This window comes from Chinchilla lanigera, unplaced genomic scaffold (assembly GCF_000276665.1).
Source record: "Chinchilla lanigera isolate Chin_1 unplaced genomic scaffold, ChiLan1.0 scaffold00029, whole genome shotgun sequence".
Classification (NCBI taxonomy): domain Eukaryota; kingdom Metazoa; phylum Chordata; class Mammalia; order Rodentia; family Chinchillidae; genus Chinchilla; species Chinchilla lanigera.
In genome coordinates, this window is record NW_004955430.1 from 9,668,627 (window position 1) to 9,694,783 (window position 26,157).

General features: G+C 33.4%; 1 protein-coding gene across 4 annotated transcripts in view; it reads right to left on the bottom strand.

Annotated features, from left to right (window-relative positions):
* The window catches only part of Tbc1d5 (TBC1 domain family, member 5), a 554,846-nt gene that overhangs the window by 256,762 nt on the left and 271,927 nt on the right, over nt 1–26,157 (bottom strand). For all 4 annotated transcript variants that reach the window (XM_005387456.2, XM_013515658.1, XM_013515660.1 and 1 more), the window contains one exon: nt 9,817–9,883. In XM_005387456.2, coding sequence (XP_005387513.1) covers nt 9,817–9,883 — 67 coding nt within the window. The remainder of the gene's footprint in view (nt 1–9,816; nt 9,884–26,157) is intronic.

A 26,157-nucleotide genomic window follows, 5' to 3' on the forward strand; every position in this document is an offset into this window, starting at 1 on the left:
GGCAGAACACAGCAAAGCAACAAAACACACACAAGGGAGGAAATAGCCAGAAGCACCCTGTCCCTCTCCCTTACATATGCAAACTATCCACCCCAGGGCGGGTGTAGCTCTCACACCCATAATCAATCAAACTCTAAAAGCCTGCCCCATGGCCACATGAGGCTTTGGGGGGACACCCAGACACAAACCATAACAACCATAAAGCACATTTTTAAAACAAGTGGAATTAGAGTTAAGAGTGTTCAATTACGCTGATTTGTTTCCAATGGGTCAAGACAGTTGGACATGTCATCTGAATTAGTTTCCTAATCTGAACAAAGTAGACTGAAATAGCATCTTTGAAACTCTTTTGAGAGTATGTCAAACAGACCAAATTACTTCTATATCTCAGAACACTGCATCTATAACCATGGAATTAAAATTACATCCACATGTTCAGATAATATAAGGACATGATTTAAATTTCAAATTTTCTCTCATTAGCAGGCTATTTTATTATATAGCTGCTTTATTAACTTTCTTCGTATTTCTAGACATATAATAATCATTTCAATTGCATAACTACCAGTTTATAATTTTGCTTAATTTGTATTTTTATTTTTTTGTAAGATTTGTATTTTTGATTCTCAAACTTTTGACCATAGATTGAAACAATGTTAACAGTCAAAATAGAGTTCATAAGAATACTGTCACATATGAAATATATACCTAACTATCCATGTTATATGGGTCATATTTAAGCTGTGTAATACTGTAATTTTGTTACAAACGAAGTCCAACCAAATCTACCCATTCTAATACTGCAAAACAAACCAGAAGAATGCACTATTGAAGAGCAGAAAAATAAACACTGGTTTTTGTTCATACTGTTCACCCCCCAGAAAACTCTTGTCCCCCTGGGATGCCTAACAACAAAGCTTGTGCCAGCACCCACCCCTTCACTTTAGTCAGTACATTTTGTCTTCCCAGGGTTCTTGAAAACTGCCTCCATTATTGCACCAGGTATCATCTATTCTAGATACTTACACATTTGTTCCTCCTTTTGGATCATGAGTATCCCAAGAACAGGGTAGTAACTGATTTCCCTTTAGGTGCTGGAGGTTTAGCATACTGACTTGTCTGCACTGAATGTACAGTAAAAATATTCAGAATGATTAAAAATATGCTAGCTTTCTTCAAACACACATACACACAGAGGAGGAAACTAGACTGAATACAGTCCTGTGCAAAGGTTGGGTGTGGGGTAGACAAACAACAGTGGTGACCTTGAAGACTATAAACTTATTACTGAGGAGTGAACAAAATCTAAATAAGTCTGTGTTTAGTTCTAATATAGTAGAGCTCTGTGGTTCAAGAGAAGTTGAAGACCTAAAAGCACATTTCAAAAAAATTAAAATCAAGAGTGTGTGTGTCTGCGTGTGTGTGTGTGTGCACAAATGTTAAAGAAACACTTATGAAACTCTGGATTAAAAATTAAAAAAAAAAAATAGGATTACTAGGCACTGCCACATTTCCCTAAAGGCAGAGAATTCTGGTATAAAAAAGAAACAACTGTTAAGTATCAACTTGTAGAAAACATTCTGTGAAAATTTCTCCCTTAAACTGTATATTTGATTCCTAGAAATTACCCATGAAATAGAAGATCAAAAATTATTACTAGTGTTAACTATGTCACTATAAAGCACACCAATAAATAAATTTTTAAAATGTGCAAAATTTTTTAAAGGTTTATAACTTTCCACTTTCAATTCTAGTTTCATGCAGTATTTTTCAACATTATACCTCTACTAAAACAATTCAATATTACTGATTAAATATTTCATTCATTTTATATATTTTACCATCACAACTGGACAGCATGCTAACATATATTAAAGTGACCCACAACCTGACCGCAGGCATTCCAACTGGGAACACTGGTGAAAACACAGGTGTGTCTAAGGGAAAGGACTTTCAATGCAGAGTGACTCAGGGTGGCTTTTTTTCATATTTCAAGTGAACGCCTGTCTTTTCAAAGATAAACATTTACAAAGCCTTGGGTGATGCAGCTTAAAGCTGACTATGTAAATAAACAAACATAAAATCTCTTTCCCTAAAGGCTGGCTATAAATAATAGAAAGGGTTTGAAGGGGCTTCTGAAGGAAAGAAACTCAAACTGTAAAAATGTATGCTTAAACAAGTATGGGCTATCAACTTAGACAGCAAATGCAAACATACTAATTTTTTTAAAATGAAAAGATATTTTTACAGTCTAAACTGAACAATAATTAGTTCAGAGAAGTTATAAATTATAGAGAGGCACAGATACTGACCAATTCCACTATCATAAAACACTAATATTATTTCAAGAAGATTTATCACTCAAATGTCATTTTCCCCCTTTGCTTAGGTGGCTTTACCTTGAAGATAAAAATAAAAGGTAATAGGCTGATTTTGCTTTCTGGAAAAAGAGGTTATACATTTTATGCTCTGTGAAATTATCATTTAAAGGTTGTAGTGGTTCTTGAACAAATATGGAAACTGAAAGGAACAAATATAATGAAGTTGTGAGGTTATATATTCACAGACTATATAAAAATTGTTTCTATACAATATTTAGGTAACTTTTGGTAAATCTCATTCTCGAAACACTTATGGCCGCTTTAGAACTATAAAAAGATTTTATAAACTTCTCTGAGACAAAGTCAACTTTTCAAGTGAAAGCGTTGATTAAGACATAAAGGAAATTAGAGATGGAAATTAAAAGTGAAATAACTGTTACCTTCTATGTGTTAGGTGACTAGGCCAGTGGGTTCATACATTTCATAGGTATGTTAATTACAACTCTTATGAAACTCATACAGTAGTGGAGTGTAAGATGCAAATTTTGGTCTTTCTTATTTGTATGTGTTTTTTCTAAATTGATTCCCTAAGTCAATTAAGAATTTATAGTTTGTGTCATATAATTTCATAAATTCACAACAACCCACAGGCAAATTATAGATGATAAAGTTGGAAAAGCAGTGTGCTAGGTATCAGGAAAGAAAACATACTTCATCCTCATCTCCTATTTACTAAATAAACTATGAAACTATGATAAAAGTAATTAAAATGGCCAGGCTTTAGGAACTTAACATGACTAGACGACTGGAGATAGGGATGGCAAATCCGAGTTGGTCTGTACCAAATAAATTAATTCTAATGAGCTTATAGTCTTAAAAATAGAAAGACCAACAAAATCATATCGTTCTAAGGGGTGAGCAGAACTCAGATTTCTCAATTTTATATCTTGGTTGTCCAAAGTAGGCTTTTCCCTGCTCTTCTACTATTTTGAACTCTGTTTCATTCTTATTGCAATAAGATACATAACCTTTAGTTACAAATGTATTATGGTAAAAAAAATTTTCCCAAGATACTGATTACATGGAAGTCAGTGTGAAGATTCCTCAGAAAACTAGGACTAGAGGTTACATTTGACCCAGCTATTTCCCTGCTTGGTATCACAAAAGAATTAAAGGCATCATACCACAGTGATATATGCACACTCATGTTTACAGTGGCACAGTTTGTAATAGCCAAATCTTAGAAACAGCCTAAATGCTCATCAACTGGTGGAATGGGTAAAGATGTGGTTTTTCTTTAATAAAATGGAGCACTACTCTGCCATAAAGAAGGACACGCTTGAGACATTTCTAAGTAAATGGATGCACATTCAGACCATACTCTAAGTGAAATAAATTGGACAAACGTGTGTAAATACTGCACTGCTTCTCTGGTGTGCAAAACTGAAAGTGTAGATAAGGACCAAAATGTATAATAGGTATTGTGAGATAGGAAGAAAATGTTCAAATGGGGAGGGGAAAAGTAAAAACAAAAAAGAGACAGAGAGACAAAGAGAGAGAGAGAAAAGAAGGAAAAATGCAAACAAAGGTTTTATAAATGGTGGAGGAGTTGAAGGGAGGGTAGGGGAATGGGCGGGGGGAGAAGTTATACCATGTACAGGTGAATGTGATCATTATGTACATCTAAAATGTACCAAGCTGCGTGTAGTGGTGCATGCCTGTAATCCCAGCACTTGGGAGGTTGAGGCAGGAGGATCACAGTGAGTACAAGACCAGCCTGGGATACAAAGTGAGCTCAAGGCCAGTTTGAATTGTATAGCGACACCCTACCTCAAAAAGACAAAAAATAAATAAATAAAAAATAAAAATGAAAAAAAAGAAAGAGACTGTCCCAGTATTAAAAAAAAAAAAAAAGATAAAATGTACCAGTAAACTCTGATTAGAAAAAAATAAGACGGATTTTTTTTTTTTTTTTTTTGGTCTTTTTGAGACAGGGTCTCACTATGCAGTTTAGGCTGGCCTTGAGCTCACTTTGTAGCCCTGGCGGGCCTCCAGCTCACAAGGATCCTCCTGCCTCAGCCTCTAGAGCGTTGGGATTATGGGCATGAGTCACCATGCCCAGCAAAATGTTCATAATTAAATTTGAAGCTTAATTTTTAAAGTATAGTCAGTATTTCAATTGAATGTATTTTTTGATGTTCAGGAAAAGATTTAACTTTCTGATGAAAAAGGCTAAATATATTGTGACTTTTAAAAAAGAATGTAGCCATTTAAATAGACTTTGACTAATGAACTATAAAACACGCCATGTAGAGAGAAAGAAGCAATTTTGGAAGCTCTAATCCCAATCAAGATATTAGAAATTATGAATTTGAAGATAAGTACCTTTGTCTGTCTCCCCTAAAGTGATAAAAAAAAAAGTATTACTATAGAAGGGAAAAGCTCCCTTTATTTCCTCCGTAAGAGTTTTTTGAAATATAATATATAGTATTTCTTCAGAAGAAAAAGTATAAAAATTTTTCTTAAAAACATAAAATATTTCCTTTACAAATATTCAAATCTTTACACCTTAAGTTACCTCAATATCCCAGTTACAGGATTTATTAACAAAACAGACACACAGAAGTATATTGCAATCTTCTTTGTACTTAAGTAACTTCTGTTTTCTAATTCAACACCAGGGTTCCTAAACTATTATAATCATTAGTGGCAATGACATGTAACTGAACAACAATTGCTTTGTATTACTGTAGGTATCTCTTGAAATCTACATTGCTTCTGAAAATTATCCAAGTGTCAAAATCCTGAAGACAGTACATTTTTCCTAATAGTACAGCTTAGAAAAATATACTCATAAATGGTGCCATGTGAAATGATATTAAAAAATTAAGTAAGCTACATAATTTACTCGTATATATCTAGACTCTAGGAAATCAGTGAAATATAATGTATAAATTTATTTTAAAACAACCTAAAATGATTTGATTCTCTCCTATGCTATTTATACAATGCCAAGACGATATGTGAAAATTAAGCAGAATTTTGAGTTTCTAAGAGAATGCCAAATAACTGGTTTCAGTTTTCTCTAACTAAAATGACTAGTAAGCCAAATTTGCCATGAAATTTTGGCTATGTACACAACCTGTGACTTATCAATAAAAGCAAAAATTAAAATAAAGTTATTTTCTATATTGGAAATTATAAAATATTATACTTTTAAAATTTCTTTTAAAAAGTAATATATAGATTTCCTATGAACTTTTGTAGAAAGTCAAAATCTGATCAGAAAGATACTCAGAAACATAAAAGGAAAGTTTTGAAATGTTCACCTTCAGTTTATTTCATAGGTCACTGTTACATCATCTGATAAGATAATTAAAAACATGCAAGCAGCTGGTACTACAGCTAAACAGAGTAATGTAATAGTCTGTAGTCACATGAGCTGGCAAGGGGTTTGCCTCTTTCGGCGAGAAGAAGGTCAGCTGCCCTTGGAAAGAGGAGGGGAGTGGTAGAGAAGGAATACCTTTCTACCATGTAGCCCTTTGCTGTAGACATTAAGTTAAACTTGTATGCAAACTGATCATCAGGAAACTATTGCTGTTCCGCATAACCAGCAAGGTTCACTAAGTTTAATAATTAAATAAGAAAGGAAACTCAACATTTGACAGAAAACATTAATGGTGGTCTTTAAGAAGTACAAGATATATTTCTTAAAACCAGTGCCTTCTCAATCTTATAAACATCTCATTTTAACACATCTTCTACAAATTAGTTGGTAGATTTACAGTCAAATTTTAATTAAAACTTTGAAAACAAGATCTGCTGTGTTACTCAGGCATCATAATATTCATACTGATGCCTTATGAGTTAAATATAGTTGTATCTATCTAATCAGAAGTAAATCCAAAGCAAATCCAAAAGCAAACCCAAAGTAAAACTTCCAAAGCTATTCAAAAATATCTGTGCATGAGCACTTAGACACATGAAGCTATAGTTAAGGGCTGACTGGCTTTCAATTACCTGCTAAAAGTTCTAGATATCTATATCTGAATTTATTAGTAAAACCCCTTGCCAAACACTAGAGCTATCCTTCAACTTTACTAGGTGTGCCAATGTGTTATACAAAAGTAAGTTGGAATACTTTACCAGAGAGAGTTTCAAGCTTCCAGCTAAGCTTGTTTTTAAGCTTTAAGCTTTCTTTCTGCTAACAAATTATTTTTCTCTCTTTTTTTTTCTTTTTTTGGTTTTTCTTTTTTTTTTGGTAGTGGGAAATTGAACTCAGGACCTTGCGCTTGCCAGGCAGGTGCTTATGCCACTGAGCTATAACCCTGGACCAATTTTTCCCTTTATAAAACATTTTTTTCCCTTTTTCTTTTGGCACCTCTAACTTAGAGCACCACAAAAAATTTCTACAAGACCAGAAGGTTAACTATGGTGACAATGATGATTACAGCACTGACTAGAACAAAAAAAACGACCATTATTTATGCAGCATTCATCATATGATTTTATGTTATTACTCTTCCCCTATCAGCTGTATTTTAGTATCCTCACTTCAAAGGTAGGGAAAAGGAAGGTCAACTTGGCCCAAGTCTTTTATATATTCAGAATCAGAATTTCAGCTGACATACTATACTTAGATATTATATTTGAAAACAAACACTCAGAGCTATCCCTTTTTGAAATTTGACCATCTAATATGACAATAACACAAGTAACAGAAAGAATGTAGATTCAGATGTCAACTGAAGACTGAATTCAAAAGGGTACACATGTTTAATGACGAACACTGAGGAAACAAAGTTATCAGTTTACATGGGGTGAACATAGAATAATAACGACTTTGCATTTAGATGTTCAAAAGGCTTTATTTAACACACTTTACCTCAGTCTTTTAAAAAGTTGTGGGGAGGAGACAACTTAGAGATTACAGTGCCCATTTTATAGATGAGAGAGTAAAGCCAACAGTATTCATCCTGGACTCAAACAGACATACCTTAGTATGCTAGTACAAGATATAAGATATGAATTTTTAAGTATAAAGAAAGGTTTGATTTCTGAAACACTTTTAAAGAAACCACTTTGAAGATATCAATATGTAATACAACAAGCATTGTTAATTTCCTACCACTTTGTTTGTAACTCTGTATTGTTTGTATCATTCTTTTGCTATTTTGAAAATGGTTGTCTGTCTGTTAATGTTTTCCTCCTTTTATTTTTAAAATAAAAAGAAAGAAAACAAAGGTAGAAATGCTATACAAAAGAATGCATGAATGTCTGAGGGCTGGAAGAGGTTCATTTTTATGATAATCTATTTCTAGTTATTTTAACAGTGCCACAATCACAACAGAGAAATAATTTTCATTTTCAAAAGTAAATTTTACTGACAATTCTATTGCCATTTTAATGTGATTCTACAATTCATAGTTTTTCTTCAGTTAATATGAAAATATACCCTAGAGCTCTGTTTCTATGAATTCTACATTTAACCCAAGTATCAAATTCACAAGTAAGCTAATTATAAGAGCTACTGCCTACTAAGTTGAAAAATATTCATTTCACACCTTAAATACTATAATACTACTTAATAGCAGCACTGGCCTGTCAACTATTAAAAGTTCACCTTTGCATATGTTACCACCTGAGCTTTTTATCTTGCCTTTTAATTACAATAATCAATTAATATCCTAAGATTACAACAGTGGTAAGCATTGATTAAAAATATTTTGTTAACATTAGTGTTTATTGTATAAAGAGGTGCATTAAGAGTTCATTTTTCAAAATACAATTATTTAATACTAAGATACTTTAATCTGAAAACTATTCAAAAACAAAATAAACTACAAGATAATGTTCTGTCTTCACATTAAAATGTTCCTAACATTATGTTGTACCTATTACTTACTACAATTAGCTAAAATGTAGTTGCAAACTATAATTCTCAAAAAACTATACAAATATTTAAGAATTTTCCTTTCTTTCAAAAATATTTCCCTTTCGTCTTGGTTTTTATACTTATATTTTATAAGCATATTACTATCATAGATTTCACATACAGGAACATATTAACATTCCTCAGCTATGTGCCAAATCATGAATATTTATATAACTATCTTTTATATTCACTTTTCTGGTTGTTGTGATCAGCTGTGACATGTTCAGATGCAGGATTCTACCTATTATTTAATATGTCGAATTTCAAGCTTTGTATCATACTGGAGGACTAGAAGAAAGATCTGGATAATTGCAATGTTTACAAGATAGGCTGGGTACAGTGAAAACACCATGGTAAGAGATGAGCTTTTCTGCTCTGGTAATATCCTTCTAAAACACATTGAGAACATAAGCCTTTTGTAGTATCGATGACACTTATAGAGTCATTATTCACACAGGTCCCAACTGGTATAAAATAAAGATGTTAAGTGTTTCAATTACTATCTCATTTCTCAAATACATAAATAAATTTTTAAAACTTCCTCATTTACTACATCCTTATTAAATTCTTCCTGTATACAAGGCCCTCTCTAAATGTTAAGCCTGCTGGGATCTGAAGAAACAAATGATACAGTTCCAGTTAAGGACACAGAATACATACACAAATAAAAATATAAGCCCAACCTTTATGCTTAATATACAAAAGGAGGTAAATTAATAAGTTTCCAATGTGCAGGATTTCTCACATATATTTTACAGAATTGTCATACATTTTTAGAACTAACTGATCCTAAGGACACTATACTCCAACTGAAGTATTTCATCAATCATCTGAATTGCCAGCCCTAATTTTTAGATATACCAATGCTGAACCTGCATGTTTCCCTAAAATGATCAAGTTCTTACACCATTTTCATTCTGTATATGAATTTTCATGTATACTGCAAACACTTTAATCTTTTTTCTTTCTGATTTATCTGTTATAAAGGACTTAATTCATAAATATGTACATAAGCAAAATTCAAGTTACAGTATAAGGAAGATATTAACAAAATATAAGATAAAATATATATACTGTAAACTAGTAAAACCTTTTAATAATTACTAATTGAGAAACTCCCTTGTTTGCTAAAGAATTCAAATAGTATACTAACAGACAATACTTAATTCAACCATGAATTAAATTTTAAGCTTTCTTAGCCACTCCTCAGCAGTATATTCCACTGTAGCAGGAAACTTACAAAAAAGAAAGCCTTTATTTTTGTACTATAAAAAATACTAGAAAAACAAAAAAGGGTTATAATGAAGCTGAATACAATTACTCTACTATAGGATAACAATAGATATCTGCAGCAAGTTCATTTACTGAAGAATTTTGGATATTAATTACATTTTCTGCAACTCATAAGTATATAATCACATATCACAATGTTTTTTTAAAATGCTACATTTTAAAAGCAGAGGTAGCAGTTCCTCAGTTTTCTATGATCATGTGCCTGTAAGTGCTACGTATCTTATACATTATTTTATAAAATTATGTACTTGAGTTTTCATTACCTACCTATATGAATTAAAAGTCCCTTCAGAGTCTAAGGTAGAACTTGTTCTTCCATTTTTATTTGAATCTCCTGAAAAAAAATTGAAAGCACTGAAATAATGTAGATCACAAAACTGAGCATTTTAGTTAAAAAAAAAAAACAAAACACAAAAAAACTACTGTGAGACAGCTCTAAGGTATGCAATAATCAAAAGCATATATATTCCTTACACCTTCCCAAACTATACTTTGTACTAAGAGTCTTTTAGGCAAGAAATTCATTTAGATGCCAAAATATAAAGAAAACCATTACTCCTAAACAGGTATTAGTAATACCAAAATAATTATGAAGAGAAACAAATGAAGTATGATGCAGGCAATTTTTTCTTATGAATCATAAACAAAACTAAAACTTATAAACCATTTACTTATAAGCTAGCGTCATAAACAAATACAACTTTGTTATTGTCATTAGTGATTAACCACCCATCCTGATCACTGGTACAGACAAAATTTGTGTGGCAAAGACCAGATCTGGCAGATTTTGAACTCCCACTTTTCCACTATTAGGAACTTCTTTGACAGAGAGGTAAATCAGAAAACAGACTTGGGAGGTGGTGATTAAGGATGCATTTTAAAGAAATTTAAATATACCTTAAATTTTTTCCCCACAACTTTATGCTTCACCTACTATAACTTCAGCAATTTAAACCACAGCAGAAAAAAACACCCCCAAACACAAATTTTTAGCAATCCCAAATTTAGAACAAAGTTATAAATGTCATTTATATGCTAAAAATAAAAATTAGATGACTAAAATTTTTAAAATGCTAAAATACATATTCTTACTGACAAAATTTTAATACCTTAACTTTTAGAAATATACTTTTTACAAGGCCATATACTGTATTCTACCATTAAATATACTATTTGTTCTTTAATATAAATTAAAAAGACTAGAATCTCTCTGCATTTTATACTTCTAGTATCTGCAATGTAACTGACAAACATCAGGTTATATTCATTTTTATAATATGTAAAACTTAATTTAATGATTTCTCCAATTGTAATTTATACTTGTAACCTTTTCTGACCAGTCTAAGATGTCACTGGAGAGAAGCACAGTGGTCTTGGTTAAGTCAAATGGCAATTATGGAGCTTTCAGTTTAGAGATAAAAGGGCTGGGGATTTAGCTCAGCTGCACAGTACCTGCCCAGCAAGTGTGAGGTCGTGAGTTCAAGACCCAGTACCAAAAAAAAAAAAAAAAAAAAAAAGTTTAGAGATAAAATTGAGTATAGTGCTTAAGGTAGTACACTTACATGATTAGACTACACTGTAAATGGTTACTGAGGGCTGAAATGTAATTTTAATGAGAGCTACCAATATTTTTTACGCATTTTATAGCTTACAGATTGGTCAAGAATGTTGGTTCTCTTCAATATCTTCGCATCTCTAACAAAGTGTTCAGAATTCTTAGAATTGCACTCAGCCCAGTTCAACTTCTAATTCTACTATGTTTTCAAAATATAATACAGGAATTTTATCTTAAATTTAACCAACACTAAAATGATTTACTACACTTAAAAACGCGACAATTTATAGAAGAAAATAATCGATAAAACTTAAATGTTTAAGATCAACTTAGCTAGGGATATATTACCAATTCTTTGAAACCATGGGTAAGACAGCATATACTTCTTTTTAAAAATACATAACACTAATAAATGAAAAGAATGAAAAGAAAATTAGTCTCTCTCTTGCTAAATGAAAATTTGCTATAACACATGTTATTTAACAGCTTGCAGGCATTTCCTGTGAAACATTCCATAATCAGCATAGAATAAGTACTATATTATAAAAATGTGAACCTCTCTTTAAAATGAAAGAGTATTTAAATATACACAATTTCACCAACAGAATACTTATTCCTTTAACCTGATATTTACCAGATCAAATAGAAAATCCTTTAAATGTGAAATTTGTTTTCGAAACAAGCAGCTTTTATCATCATAAGACATTACAAAGATTTTCTTAAGTTTTTAACTATTATCACATGAAGATATCATGTGAAATGTAACTTTCAAGGTGCAAAAGATAGTAATAAGGAAAAAGAGCAGTTTTTCTTTTTAAAAAACATACCAAATAAGGAATATAATTGACATTATTTGAGAAAAGATTTCAGAGTTTGATATATGGGGAAAATGCAATATAGTTTTGAAGCAGGAAAAACTGCTTTGTTCCTTCAATCTTCTAGTTGAAATTATAGCAAATGTTTATGAAAACATCTATTCTTACAGTTATAAATTCTTAATTTTAGTATGGATGATTCCAGACTCTTATTTTAGAAGGAAACTATTGAAAGGTTTACAAAAGAATGACTGTATTGGTAATTCTAGAACACTGTAGATATGATGTGCTATACATCCTGTAGAGACACTCATTGTGTGGAACATTTGGGGTGTTTAAAACTGATAGCTAGGAAAAAAATCAAAGGAAAATGGAAATGCTCATCTTTCATTTAAGCTGTAAAATGATAAAACATATCTGTAACATAAGAAAACACTAAGAGTTACAAACACATTACTTTACTATTTAATTTAATTTGGAGGTTAAGTATAATGAAATAAGTATTAATTTTATCAGGAGCTAAGTAACTGTGATGACAATACAATAACGGGAATGTACATGTGATATTCCTCAAAAATAACAACAGAGGGTGCAAGAGAGTTTAATATGATGTTTTTTAGTTGCTATTCTGATTCCTCAACTAAGTTTCCTGGTACCCATAAGTATGAGAATGCATAGGCTGTCTTCCAATAACATATATACACATGAATATGTCATTTAAGTAATCTTAACCAAGGAGTTTCAAATGATGAAACAGAACAAATACCTAAATGGATTTTAACATATGTTTTACTTGCTTGAAAAATAATTTGAGAATAAATTAATATAATTGGAATTTAAAGGTATTCTAATACTAAACTAATTAATAACATAATCCAATTATATTTAAGTTTATGCATGATAAATATATGCATTATTAGCTATGCTATTATATTTGTACAATATATTCTTTATCTACAGAAAATATTCATCATTGCTTGTGATCATAAGAGTATGGAATTTAAGTAGCATTTCTGATTAATTGGTAAGCAACTTTGCAAAACGAGTTCATGATATTCACAATTAAATAAGGATGGTATTTGTTTTTTTTTTTTTTTTCCTCCGGTACCGGGAACCGAACTCACGACCTTGCGCTTGCCAGGCAGGCGCTTTGCCGCTAAGGATGGTATTTGAAAACAGTCCACTGGTAAGTAGATTGGTCTAAATAAAGACACAAAAAGCTAGTATTTTCCAGTAATTATTTCTAATATATGTTATATTATATATATCTTATTAAGCCAATAATATGTGTAACAGTGCCTTAAATTTCAATATAGAATGAATTATGGATTTTCTCTTAGGTTTTTCTTTCATGTTTGGCTAAGAGCATTTACTGATTCTATCTGTATACTCTTGACATCATGCTAAATGAAGGTTCACAATAGATTTTTGTAGTACTTTTCATGCACAAACATCTGTCTCTTTTGTGAAGGGAAAACCAGAGATTTTAAACTAGGTTAGGTTAAAAACAGTCACATTAATGACCACACATGGCACCTATAAACTCTGAAATGTATTTCATAATTTAAAAAAGCTTTACCACTGAATTGTTAGAGAATTATAATGAACTATATGTGATATTTAGTAGTAAATGGTAGGGTGACTTGCTTCAAATTGTGAAAACAAACTATGGGTTTAGCAAGGGCCTGGAAGCTCTTCTTTTTTTTAAAATGAAGTACAGTATACTACAAAAATGTTTTAATTAAATTTAGAACCTCTTATAAACGACATGATTTTAAAAACTGTGAGTTAAGTATACTCATATGTTGATACACAATAAAGGCAAAGCATAATAATCACTTCAGCTGTCATCACCCATCAACACAGTAGCCACTAAGTTTAATACATTTCAGGGATCAAAGTAACTACCAGCCTCCCTAGCTAAATATTAATGCTAAAAATCTAGATTGTCCCTTAGCTCTAAAAACCAGTGTTAAAGTCCATTAAGAAATCCATGAATTTTATGATTTTTCTATTTTTTCTATTATTGTAAATTTATCTACACTGTCATGATTTAATGGCCATATGTACTTTTCTAATACTTTCAAATTATTTTATACATTGAAACCTCAGGTATAAAATAGAAATACACAGGAACTATTTTAAGAAAATATTTTATTCCTCTGAAATCATTAACAATTTTCTTAAAACAACGAAGTAAAGATGGGAAAACTAACAAAGTATGCTACTCTGATTGTTCATTCTCTCACAGAAACAAAGAAAAGAAGCCAAAAATGTGTTAGCAACATCACATTAGAAACCACCCAGAAACACAGGAGAGTAAAAGGCTGAACTTTATTCTATCTGGGTGCAGATAGGCTGAGATCATGAATATATCAGCAGCTGGCCAGAGGAAAAGGTAAGTCTATATAGGGTTTGGGGATAAAGTTATAAACCCAAGGGATCTGGATGGAATGTTTGGGGTCAAAGTCCAAGGATGGTCAGTGCAGGTTGGCAATGGGGAGACTGCAGGTCCAGTGCTAAAGTTTCTTTATGGTCATCTGTTCCGTTTGCTGAGGACAGCAGGGCCCTATTAGTTGTTTCTTAATGTTTGCTGAGAATGACCCATTTGCCAAGGTCTTGCCGGAGTTAGGCTGTTGAACAATATGAAAACAATAAACTATTGTCTAGAAAACAATATGACTACTTTAAGAGCAGTGCAAGCTTGGCTAAACGTAAGTCTGCTACAGCATGACAGCAATCCTTGGATACAGGGAAAGATTTTTATTTTTGTTTCTTAGATTTTGTTGCTTTTTATAGTTAATGACATTCAAGGATATTGTATGTCTGTCAATACCCTAGCTGAATACAATCTAAGAAACAAAGGATTCAGGGACCACATATGTAAGTACTTGCAAAACCTCCGGGAAATTTACTAAACAAGAGAACTACAATAGTCTAACATTTAAAACAACAACAACAACTACAACAAAAGAAAACAGGAAACCCTAGGAAAGGGGTAAACATGATTTTGAGAATTACTAAATTATAATATTCTAATATCCAATTTTCAATAACAACAAAAACGCCACACTATATGCAAAGAAAAAGAAAGTATGGCTAGTTTAAGCACAAAACAAATTGACAGTAATCATTCCCTCTAGAAATTGACGCTATTATGCAATGATTTGAAAATAACTATCTAAAGATACAAAAAGAGCAGAAAGTGAACATGAACAATGAAAGGAAACATAGAAAATAACGTATGAACAAAATGGGGTTATGAATAAAGAGAAGTAACTTATAAAGAGAAATTCTAAAGCTGAAAAGAAACAAAAAGAAAAGTTCACTAGGGACATTTAAAAAGCTAAGTAAAGACTGTCAGCAAAATATAGCCTTTCTAGGGATGGAATGCAGACCCCTGGAAAATAACAACTTACTGAAGAGAAAAGGAAATAGAGTTCTGGGAATTAAGAAAGAGGTGAAGGGAAAATGAGACACTGGAGAAACTGAAGGCAACACAGAGAGAAGAATGTAGCAAGTTGAATGCCAATCCCAGGTGGTGAGGAAGCGGTCCTTCTCCACAAACACATGGTAAACCCAGAGGCTGGGTAGCTCCAGGAAGAACGGCAGACTGGGGCAGCAGACTTGGACAGCAGTGCTAGCCAAAGAAAAACTCATAGTTACTGTAAGCAGCAAATGCTGTACAGCACGGGGTTTCACTCTGAAAATGACTACTTCTGCATAGCAGGCTACAGTTGGAAAAGAAATTCACTGTAGTACGTACCATACTTGGGCATGATAAAACCAGAAACCATTTTAAGAAGTTCATTAAGACTGAGATACTCCAGTAATCAGAAGTCACAGAACAAGTATACTTCATGGTCTGTAGGGTCACCCTGCCACAGTGAGTGGGTAGTAGAAGGCCATAAGAGACTGTCATGGACAAAGGGCAGCCTAGTTGCAGATTCCCTAAGTCATGAAGCAGCAAGTTCAACCTGTGAAGGAGAAAGTGGTCTTGCTCCTTGAGAGTGGCCAGGACACTCCCATATAATTTTGCTAGGGTGCTGGTCCTGAAAGTGTTGGTATTAAGTCTGGCAGAATGTCTGCTACTCTCCACCCCATGATGTAGTAGTCTGTTTGATTTTCATATCTGCCAATGTGATCAAGGATATGCCTGTGTTTAGATAGTTGCTACATCTGGGTTGTATAGACAGAGAGGCCTCAGGAACAATGGAGGCACCTCACAAGCCCATAGATCATAAAGCTACTCAGACATTTTCTTCAGAAAATGTTCAAATGAAAAGGGGCACAAGGGACAGGGGGAAAGGAAAGAAGGGACAAGAAAAGAAAAAAGAACAGAAATAAAAAATGGAAACAAAGCTTTTTAAAATGAGGGGAAGAAGAACAGTGGGAGGCAAAATAGGAAGAAAAGAAGAAGCAAGATATATCATGTATAGATACAAATTCCCTATGTTGTTATCACTATGTATATCTAAAACGTACCAAGAAATTTTTTAAAAATAGCTACTTGGAGATAGCACTGACTTGGAGCAGAAAAAAGGGCACAAACATTAAGAGATATCAGAGGAGTGAATACAGCTCTAAGTGGATGCCACACCACTGATTAACGGCACCTGGCAAGAAAGCGGGGAAAGAAGTCAGCATTCACACAGCAAAAGGTGGGCATGGAAAGAAAATAGGACCTAGCTGTGACTTGTTGTCCCCCACCAATATATGGTGGATTCCAATACCACAGGCCTGGAAAAGAAAGCTCTCAACCAAACACAAGGAAAGATGCTTGGACTCATTCATTTTTTCCTTGGTTTACTTTTGAGAGGGGGGATATTTCTGTTTGTGTTTTTTTTTTAATTCTTTTTCATTTTTCTTATCTTTGTTACTTTTACCTCATTCTATTAACTTTCTTTTATCTATTAATTAAATTTTAATTCATTATTCTCTCCCCATTGTCTATTTCTTTTTCAAATTTTACTTCTTTGAGGAATTAGATATATTATGTACAGGTACAAATTCCACATCATGAATGGGATCATTATGTATGGCAAATATGTACTAAAAAAAGTTTGTTTTTTTCATTTTCCCCTTTCCCATCTTTTTCATTTTTATTATTACTACTAAGCTTTATTAACCTTTAGGTATTTAGTTCACTCTGTTATTATTGCTGAATTCCTTTCTGTTGTCAGTGGTGGTATACTTGTTGCTTTTAATATATATATATATACTATGTCAAAAATTTTTTGTGTCTACAATATTATTGGAGATCTCCTTCCTATTGATAAGGATGGTTCAGTTATAGCTTTTATCAGTTAGGATATGTCACTGTTTCTTGACTCAGTTGGTTGTTGATTTCTATTGTTAATGATGGCATGATTTTGCTTTCCATTAGTTTTTAATGTATGCCAAGTATCCAGTTTGCTTTTTCAGTGTCAACACTTCTGCAGTTTGTTTTCTCCTTTCTGAATGGCACTGAGGATCAACCCCAGAAGGGTGGACACTAAGAAAACCCTCAAGTATTACACTTAATAAGCTCAAGAGGAATACATCAAAACATAACCAAACCCAAGGACATATCACAGGGAGACAAAATTTAAAACACATCTCCACAGTAGTAACAGATTTGCTCTGACCTAACTGATCTTCAACCAAAAGTACAAAAGCAATGAAAATACAAGAAAGGCAAAAAAGTGCTTCCCCAGCCCTAGCTGATGAGAGAAGACAGTATACCACTACACACTAGAAAAGGGAACAGTTTAACAGGAAAGTATAACGATTCTAAATATCAATTAAGCAAACATTCACAAATTCAACTGTGCAAAACAAAAACTACTAGATTTAAAGCTACAGATTTAAAAGGACTAATATAATCTTAGTGGTAGCCTTCATTACCTCACTATGGCAAACTGACAGGTCAACCAGACAAAAAATTCAACAGCAACCCATTAGAGATAAAACACACCTTTGAACAAATGAACTTAACCCATACGAACAAAGCATTTCATCCAAAAATAGAATACACACTTTCCTTCACAGCACATGAAGCCTTTTCCAAAATATTCCATGTTTTAGACCATAAAGCATGCTTAAACAGATAAAAAAGAATCGAAACAATCCACTACATACTGTTGAATCATGGTGGAATGAAGCTATAAATCAACAGCAAAAGAATCCACAGAGCTTACACAAAGATACAGAGATAAAATAATGTTACTGAATAATCGATACAAATCAGGGAAGAAATAGAAAAAGCTTCTATAATCAAATGACAATGGAAGAACAACATACAAAACCATATGGGACACAACAAAAACAGTTCTAAAAGAAGGTTAGAGCTCTAAATGCACACACAAAAAGAATATAGCAATTCCAAACAAATAACCTAACGGTGCATCTCAAGGTCCTAGAAAGACAAGAACAATCCAAATCTGAAATTAACTGAATCAAAGAAATTATAAGGATCACAGAAGAAATTAATGATAGTGAGACTAAAAAACAATTCAAAAGATCTACAGATGGTTATTTGAAAGGATGTGGAAGGGATCTGGGGATGAAGAACAGAGGGAGAGGAAGGGAAGGAAAGTAAAAAGAATCAAGATTGGATAAATATGTGTACCATTTCCCCCAAGATGATTTTATTTACTATTGTATTTACTATATGTATTACAAACATACAAGTTTTAAAAATGCAGAAAAAGAAAAATTCACTAAAAGGGTTCAAAATAGGTATAAGCAAAACACACTGCTAGAAACTCACTGTAGCTTCAAAGAAAAGGAAATTGTCTAGGCCAAGGAACAGAAAGAGAAAAGCACAAAAAAAAAAGTAAACAGAGACTGAGATCTGTGTTACACCAAACAGATCAACCTATGTATTGTGGGATACCTAGAAAGGGAAGAGAAATATATGTAGGTAAAAGAATATTTTAAGAAATAAGTGCTAAAATCTTCCCCAAATGATAAAGCTATAAATCCAAGAGCTTCAATGAATTTCAAACAAATAAATTTGAAAAGATCTATATAAAGATACATTATAAAGAAAATTTTTAAAGACTTGAGGTTCCTGAAAAGAGCCAAAGAGTAATAATCAAGACAAAGTATTCTCAATAAGATTAATAGCTAATATATCATCAGTATATATATAGTATATCAACAGTATCCAGGATAAAAGAGCAGAAGAGCACACATGTAAAATGCAGAGGGGAAAAGGCCTGTCCACCGAGAATTTTCTTTAGTACAATATATTCTTCTAAAAATGAGAAGTTGGGGGCTGGGGATTAACCTCAGCGGCACAGCGCCTGCCTGGCAAGTGCAAGGTTGTGAGTTTGATTCCCGTACTGGAAAAGATAAAATAAAAATGAGAAGTCAGTCATTACAAAAAAACAAAAACCAAGAGAGTTGAATAGTAGTAGATAAGATTACAAGTAAAGCTAAAAACTTCAAGACTTAAATTTCAGATTGAGAGGAAAGAACAGACAGTAACTCAAAGCTCTGAGAAGAAAAAAATGATTTCTGGAAAAGGAAAACAGATGAGTAAAAATAAAGTTAATTTTATTCAATTTAAAGTTTGAAATCACACCAAAATTCAAAAGACAAATGCATACTAAAGAATTGTAAACTTCTGGGAAGATGGCACAAGAAAGAAGAGAAAAACACCCTCTATGAGACTTGGGATCCAGAGGCTAGAATACAGCAATATGAGGAAGAGAACGAGGGAAGTGGCTCTCCAGGACACAGCGAGGATCTGAAGTGAGAACTGGAGCCCACAGGGAGAGTGAAGAGAGGGTCTACAGTGCAGAGAGGAGCTGGCAAGTGGCACTTTCTCTGTGGGCTCTAGCTTATGGCATGGGAGAAGCAGCTCAAGCCTGCAGGCACAGGGTGCCTAATGGTAACCCTGGAGGCCTCGATGGAGAAACACAGCACAGGAACAGAACAGTAGAAGCTGTGGAGTCTAATGGCCAGTAAAGTTATTTGGATTAAAATGTCCCTTAGGAAAGGGTGACTGAAGGGTCACCATTTTGGAAAGGGGTCAACTGAGATCAGAATTCAGAGGAGGTGCAGGTTTGATCCATTTAGCGGCTCCCAGTGTCAATGTGAGGAGGAGATAAGTTCAAGCCAGCAGGAGGTTAGGCAAGAGGCACTTGCAGTGCCGCAGGCTAAAACACTAGGGTCCCAGCCTATTAGCCAGAAACCAGAAGCAGCCTGGACTTAAGTGGAACAAAAAGACCATGTTTGTTGGGATTATCAACCACTGCTATAACTTTACTGTTGGCTTGCTGTGCTCAAACAACAGGGATGTGGGCTCTGTCTGCACCACCGGTCTACCAGTGACAGAAGAGACACATTGTTTTTTCTACTTTTCCTGTAATTTTAAAATTATTTTTATTTCCTTTGATCATTTTCTTGACTGTTCCTTCTTATTTTTATATAAGGGAACACTTCTCTAGTTTTGTTACTGTTGTTTGTTTTGTTTCTGTCACTTCCTTCTTTCCCAGTTGTCTTCTGTACCAGTTCCCAAAGCTTGCACAATTTTCCTCTGTCTTCCAGCCTGGCTTCTAATCACTTTCTCTTCTTCTATTTCTCTATTTTTTCCCTTAACCCTTTTAAATTTTCTGAGCTCAGGATAAAACTGCCATCCTGAAGGAGTAGCTACTATATATAATTATCTAGGTTGTTTTAGAATTTGTTATACAATTGCAAATCTTCTTCAGACAGTTAAAGGTGGCAAATTAAGTTACCACAGTTTGTCATTTTCAACACTGTGTTTGATGCTATTGTTATTTCAAACTATACTACTTTAGCGAAGGCATCATAATTGTTCTAATTAGTTGTTCCTCCTTTTATGTCAAGACTGAGATTGATTGAGGGTTATAAAAAACACTATAAGTCAACGCCCAAGACACAGGAGCTGGCCCAAACAGACAACAACTTCTCATCAAACTGAAGAGGTAGGATCATGCAATACACTAAAAACCCAAACACAGCTACACATGGGAGATATCTCTGAGAAGCAGCCATTTCTTATGGGTTCTGAATACTAGCAATAAAGATAGCTAAGAGAAACAATTTATAAACACTGATGCAGGAATTAAGTGAAAAAAAGGAAAATAAGAGATGGAAAAAAGACATAACCCCATAACTCGAGAGATCATGACCATAATAAAGGGCACAATTAATGAATCTACAGTAGATACAAGTAAATAAATAGAGGAGGGCAGGGGATATAACTCAGTAGTGCAGCGCCTGTAAGTGCAAGGTTGTAATTTCAATTCCCAGGACTAAAAAAAAGAAAAAAAAGAAAAGCTTAGGAAAATTATATACAATAACAATGCCCAATATAGGAAAGAAATGGAATCCATTAAACTGATTCAATCTGATATCCAGGAGAGTAAAACTTCTATGAAAAGTATATACAGCAGAATGAACCACTGCAAGGACAGCATGTCAGATCCAAAAGAGATCTGAGGTTACTGATCATAATAAGATTTCTTACAAATAGCAAGGGACCATGAAAAATCAATCCAACAGCTAACAAATAATAAAAAGAAGAATGATGTAAAACTGATGAGAGTCAATGAAAATGCAGGAGATAGCACAAATGACATAAAAAATCTGTCCACAAAAGTAATGGTACATAACTCCACAAGCAATGGAAAAACAGTTTGACATACAGTTAAGTAAGGCATATAGAACTGCAATTAGCCATGTTTAAAAAAAGGTATGTAACAGTCAACATTCCAGAAATTCAACAAAAGTACAGAATATTAAGAGCTGTTAGAGAAAAGAAATGATTACCTATAAAGGAAAGCCCATCAGAATCACAACAGACTTTTCAACACAAACCCAAAATCAAAGAGTTTGTAGTGAAGTATATTCAGCCCCAAAAGAAAACAACCTCCAACCCAGGTTGATTATATATATATGTATATTTGTAATTTCCCAAAACAATCTTTCAAAATTGATGGAGAAATAAGATACTTCCATGACTAAGAACAAGAAAATAGAATGAGAAGGATAAGTGAACATGTACCAGTTACAGGGGCCAGAGAGATAGCTGGTGGCACAGTGCCTGCCTGGCAAGTACAAGATTCTGAGTTTGATTCTTGGTATAAACAAAACAGAGTGTTCTACCCCAAACATCAGAATACAAATTCTTCTCAGCTGCATAAGGGGCTTTCTCTAAAACAGACTGCATAATAGCTTACAGAACATGCTTAAGTTAATGTAAAGTGAGTCAAATTACTCCACGCAAATTATCAGAACATAGTGCAATGAAATTGGAAATCAATGGCAAAAACCCCTCACAACATTGCATAAACACATAGGTGTTAAATATCACCCTCCTGAATAACAAATTTGACACAGATGAGAGTAAAGAAGAAATTAGTTTCTACAACTAAACAATAATGCCAATACAACATACTGGAACTTATGGGACACAATGAAAATAATGCTATGAGGGCAATTTATACTGGTGAATTCCCACCCACATCAGAAAAAATAGAGCAAGCTCAAATAAAAAACCTAATGTGAACCCCAAGCTTCTAGAAAATGAATACCAAGTACAAAACTTGTAATTGGGAGGAAATTATAAAAATCAGAGAGGAAATTAATGCCCTTTAGACCAAGGAAATAATATGAAAAACAATGAATTGAACAGTAGGCTCTTTGAAAGATTAAATAAAATTGATAAACCTTTAGCCAACCTTATCAAAAAAAGACTCAATCCATGCAACTAGGAATGAAAAGAGTGAAGTCACAACAGATCCTGCAGAAATTCAGAAGATCATCTATACCCACTTTGAGAATCTGTACTCTAGTAAGATGGAAAACAGAAGAAATGGACAGATTTATAGATATGTATGAATAACCAAAGCAAATAAGAGAGACAAAAAAATTCCAAATAACCTGATATAAAGCAATGAAATTGAAGATGTACTTAAAAACCCAACAATAAAGAAAAACCCAGATCCTGACATATTCACTACTAAATTCTACACAAACTTTAGAGAAGGTCTAATGCCACTATACTCTGAACTCTTCAATGAAACTGAAGGGGAAGTAGTACTCCCAAACTTACTCCTGGAAGCAAGCAATACCCTGATACCAAAATCAGACAAGGATCCAACAAACAGAGAGAACCACAGGCCAATCTCCCTAATGAACACAGATGCAAAAGTCTCCCATAAGATACTACCAAACAGAATGCATAAGTCATTGAGAAGACTATACACCTCAGCCAAGCAGGATTCTTCCCATGGATGCAGGGATGGTTCACTGTATGCAAATCAATAAATGTAATACACTATATTAACAGAGCCATGGACAAAAAAAGCAACTGGTAAGTCAAACAATCATTCATGATTATAATCCCAGAGAAAATAAAAAGAGATGGTCTTTAGCTCAATCTGAAAAAAAGCCATTTTTAAAATACCAACAGCAAACATCATATTAATGGCAAAAAACTGAAAGCTTTTACACTAAAATAAGGAACAAGATAAGGATGCCCACTACCAGCACTCTTTCTCAATATAGTTCTGGAAACATTAGTCAGAGAAATTAGGCAAGAAAAAGAAATAAAAGGAATAAGAAAAGGAAAGGAAAAAATTAAATTATGATTATTTGTAGATGAAGTAGTACACAGAAATCCCAAAAAACTCCACCAAAAGATGTCTAGATTTAATAACCAAATTCAGTAGTACGGCTGGATACAAAGTCAACACTCAAAAATCAGTAACACTCTTGTACACCAATAACATACTCTGACAGAAAAATTAGGAACACCACACCTTTCACAATACCATTGAAAATAATAAAATCCTTAAGAATCAATACAATGAAGGAAGTAAAAGACCTTTACATTGAAATCTACTGTACTCTGAAAAAGGAGATCAAAGAGCATATCAGAAAATGGAAAGATATCCCTTGTTCTTGGGAAAGAAGATTCAACACAGTGATATGCCATATTTCCAAAACTGTTATGCAAATCCAATGCAATACCAATCAAAATATCTACTGCATAACTCACAGAATTAGAGAAAACAACCCTGAAATTCATTTGGAGACAGAAGAGACCTAAAATAGCAAAAGTATTCCTAGAAAACAAAGGGAAGGTAGGGGGCATCACAATCTTTCACAGGATATTATGCTACAAAGCTACACTGATAAAAACAGCAAGGTACTGGCACAAAAACAGAACAGAGAATCACTGGAATAGAAGCAGCAGAAATAACCCTAACCACTTTCAGCAAACTCATCTTTGACAAAGGGGCCAAATATCTTCACTGGAAGAAAGATAGCCTCTTTAATAAACTGTGCAGGAAAAAACTATCTTTTCACAAGCTGAATATTAAACCTAGACTTGCATCTCTCACCATGGATTAAATTAAAATTGAAATGGAGCAAAGATCTAAATACTTTTTTTGCAAAGATATAAATGTTACAAATGAAACAATATATCTGCTGGAAGATAAAATACGTAGAACTCTTGAAGACACAGGTATAGGCAAAGACTATGAACAAAACCCTAACCATACAGGAGATATCATAAAGAATCAACTGGGATCTCACTTGATTAAAAAATTTTTGTACAGCAAGAGAAATAACCAACAAAATAAAGAGACTACTTACAGAGGCAATCTACAAAAATTTTTTCCAGATATTCTTCAGACAAAGGACTACTATCTAGAATATATAAAGAACTAAAAAAATACACTCCCCAAATTTAAAGATCCAACCCAAAAATAGGCATATGGAATGAACAGACACTTCTCAGATAAAAAAGTATAAATGGCAAATAAATACATGAAAAAATGTTCAACATCATTGGCCATTTGAGAGATGCAAATTAAACCAACAATGAGATTCCATCTAATTCCAGAAAGTATGGCAGTCATCAAGAAATCAACCAATAACAAATTCTGTCAGGGCTGTGTGGGAAAAGGAACTCTTCTCCAATGTTGGTGGCAATGTAGACTGGTGGAACCACTATGACAATCACTGTTGAGGTTTCTCAAAAATAAATAAATAAATACATAAAATTAGAGGTTCCAATTGACCCAACTATTCCCCTTCTTGGTATCTTCCCAAAAGAATTAAAAGTATCATACCACAGCAATATATATACACCTAAGTTTATAGGAGCACAGTTTGTAATATCTAAATCTTAGAAACATTCCACATGTTTCTAAGACATTCATCAGCTGTTGTGTGGATAAAGAAGTGGGTTTTTTTATACAATAAAATATTTTTCTGTCATAAAGAAGGTTAAACGTACAGCATTTCTTAGTAAATGGATATACCTTGAGATCACATTCTTAAGTGAAATAAATCAGACACAAATGTTCAAATATCGCATGATTTTCTGGTGTGAGAAACCAAAAGGTAAATAAACAAAACATGTAATAGATATTGGAAAGTGGGAAGAAAATGTTGAACTAGGGCAACAAAGGAGGAGGGAGGGAAAAGGAAGAAAGAGAAAAGGAAAAAAAAGAGAATAAAAGGAAAAATGGAAAAAAGACTGTAAATAAGGGAAGAAGGGGTGAAGTGTGAGTAAGGAATGGAAATAAATGAAGAATCAAGATATCCCATGTATAGGTACAAGTTCTCTATGATGTATGTTATCATTATGCATGAATAAAATGCACCAATAAAGTTAATTTTTAAAAAATGAAATTTGAAATGTATTCATAAGCAATATATAAACATAATTTGTGACACGAGCAAATAAAAAGTTATAAAGAGTTGTACAAAAGATTTCACAAACTACTCAAGTTGCTATCAATTTCATATGAATTCTTACAAATGTAGGATGTTAAGTGTAATCCTACTGATAACTCAAAAAGAATATACCTAAAATAATTAGACACTAGGAAATCAAAATTTTACTATTAAAAAAACCAGCTAATCCCATTGAAACAAAGTACTGTAAGTGGAGATGGGAGCGGGAAGAAAGAAAACTGGGGGCACTGGCCAGAGGTATGTGTGAGATGGCTATGCAGAGATAAGGGACTATTAGAGGACAAGTCTACAACTAAAACCTCCAAGAATGTAAGGTTAGAAATTAAAAGATAGCCTACTGGGCCTCAAGTCTGAGTAGGATCAAAATGCACTGCCTCAAGGAGAAAGGGTTCTGGCCTTTGTCTTCCCTATATTCCTTTATCATTTAAAGTAGCCCTACAGGTGGGCCCCCAGCGCACGGGGAGCCTCGGGCGGGGAGCGCTGGTCTTCGGACCGGCGACTCACTCC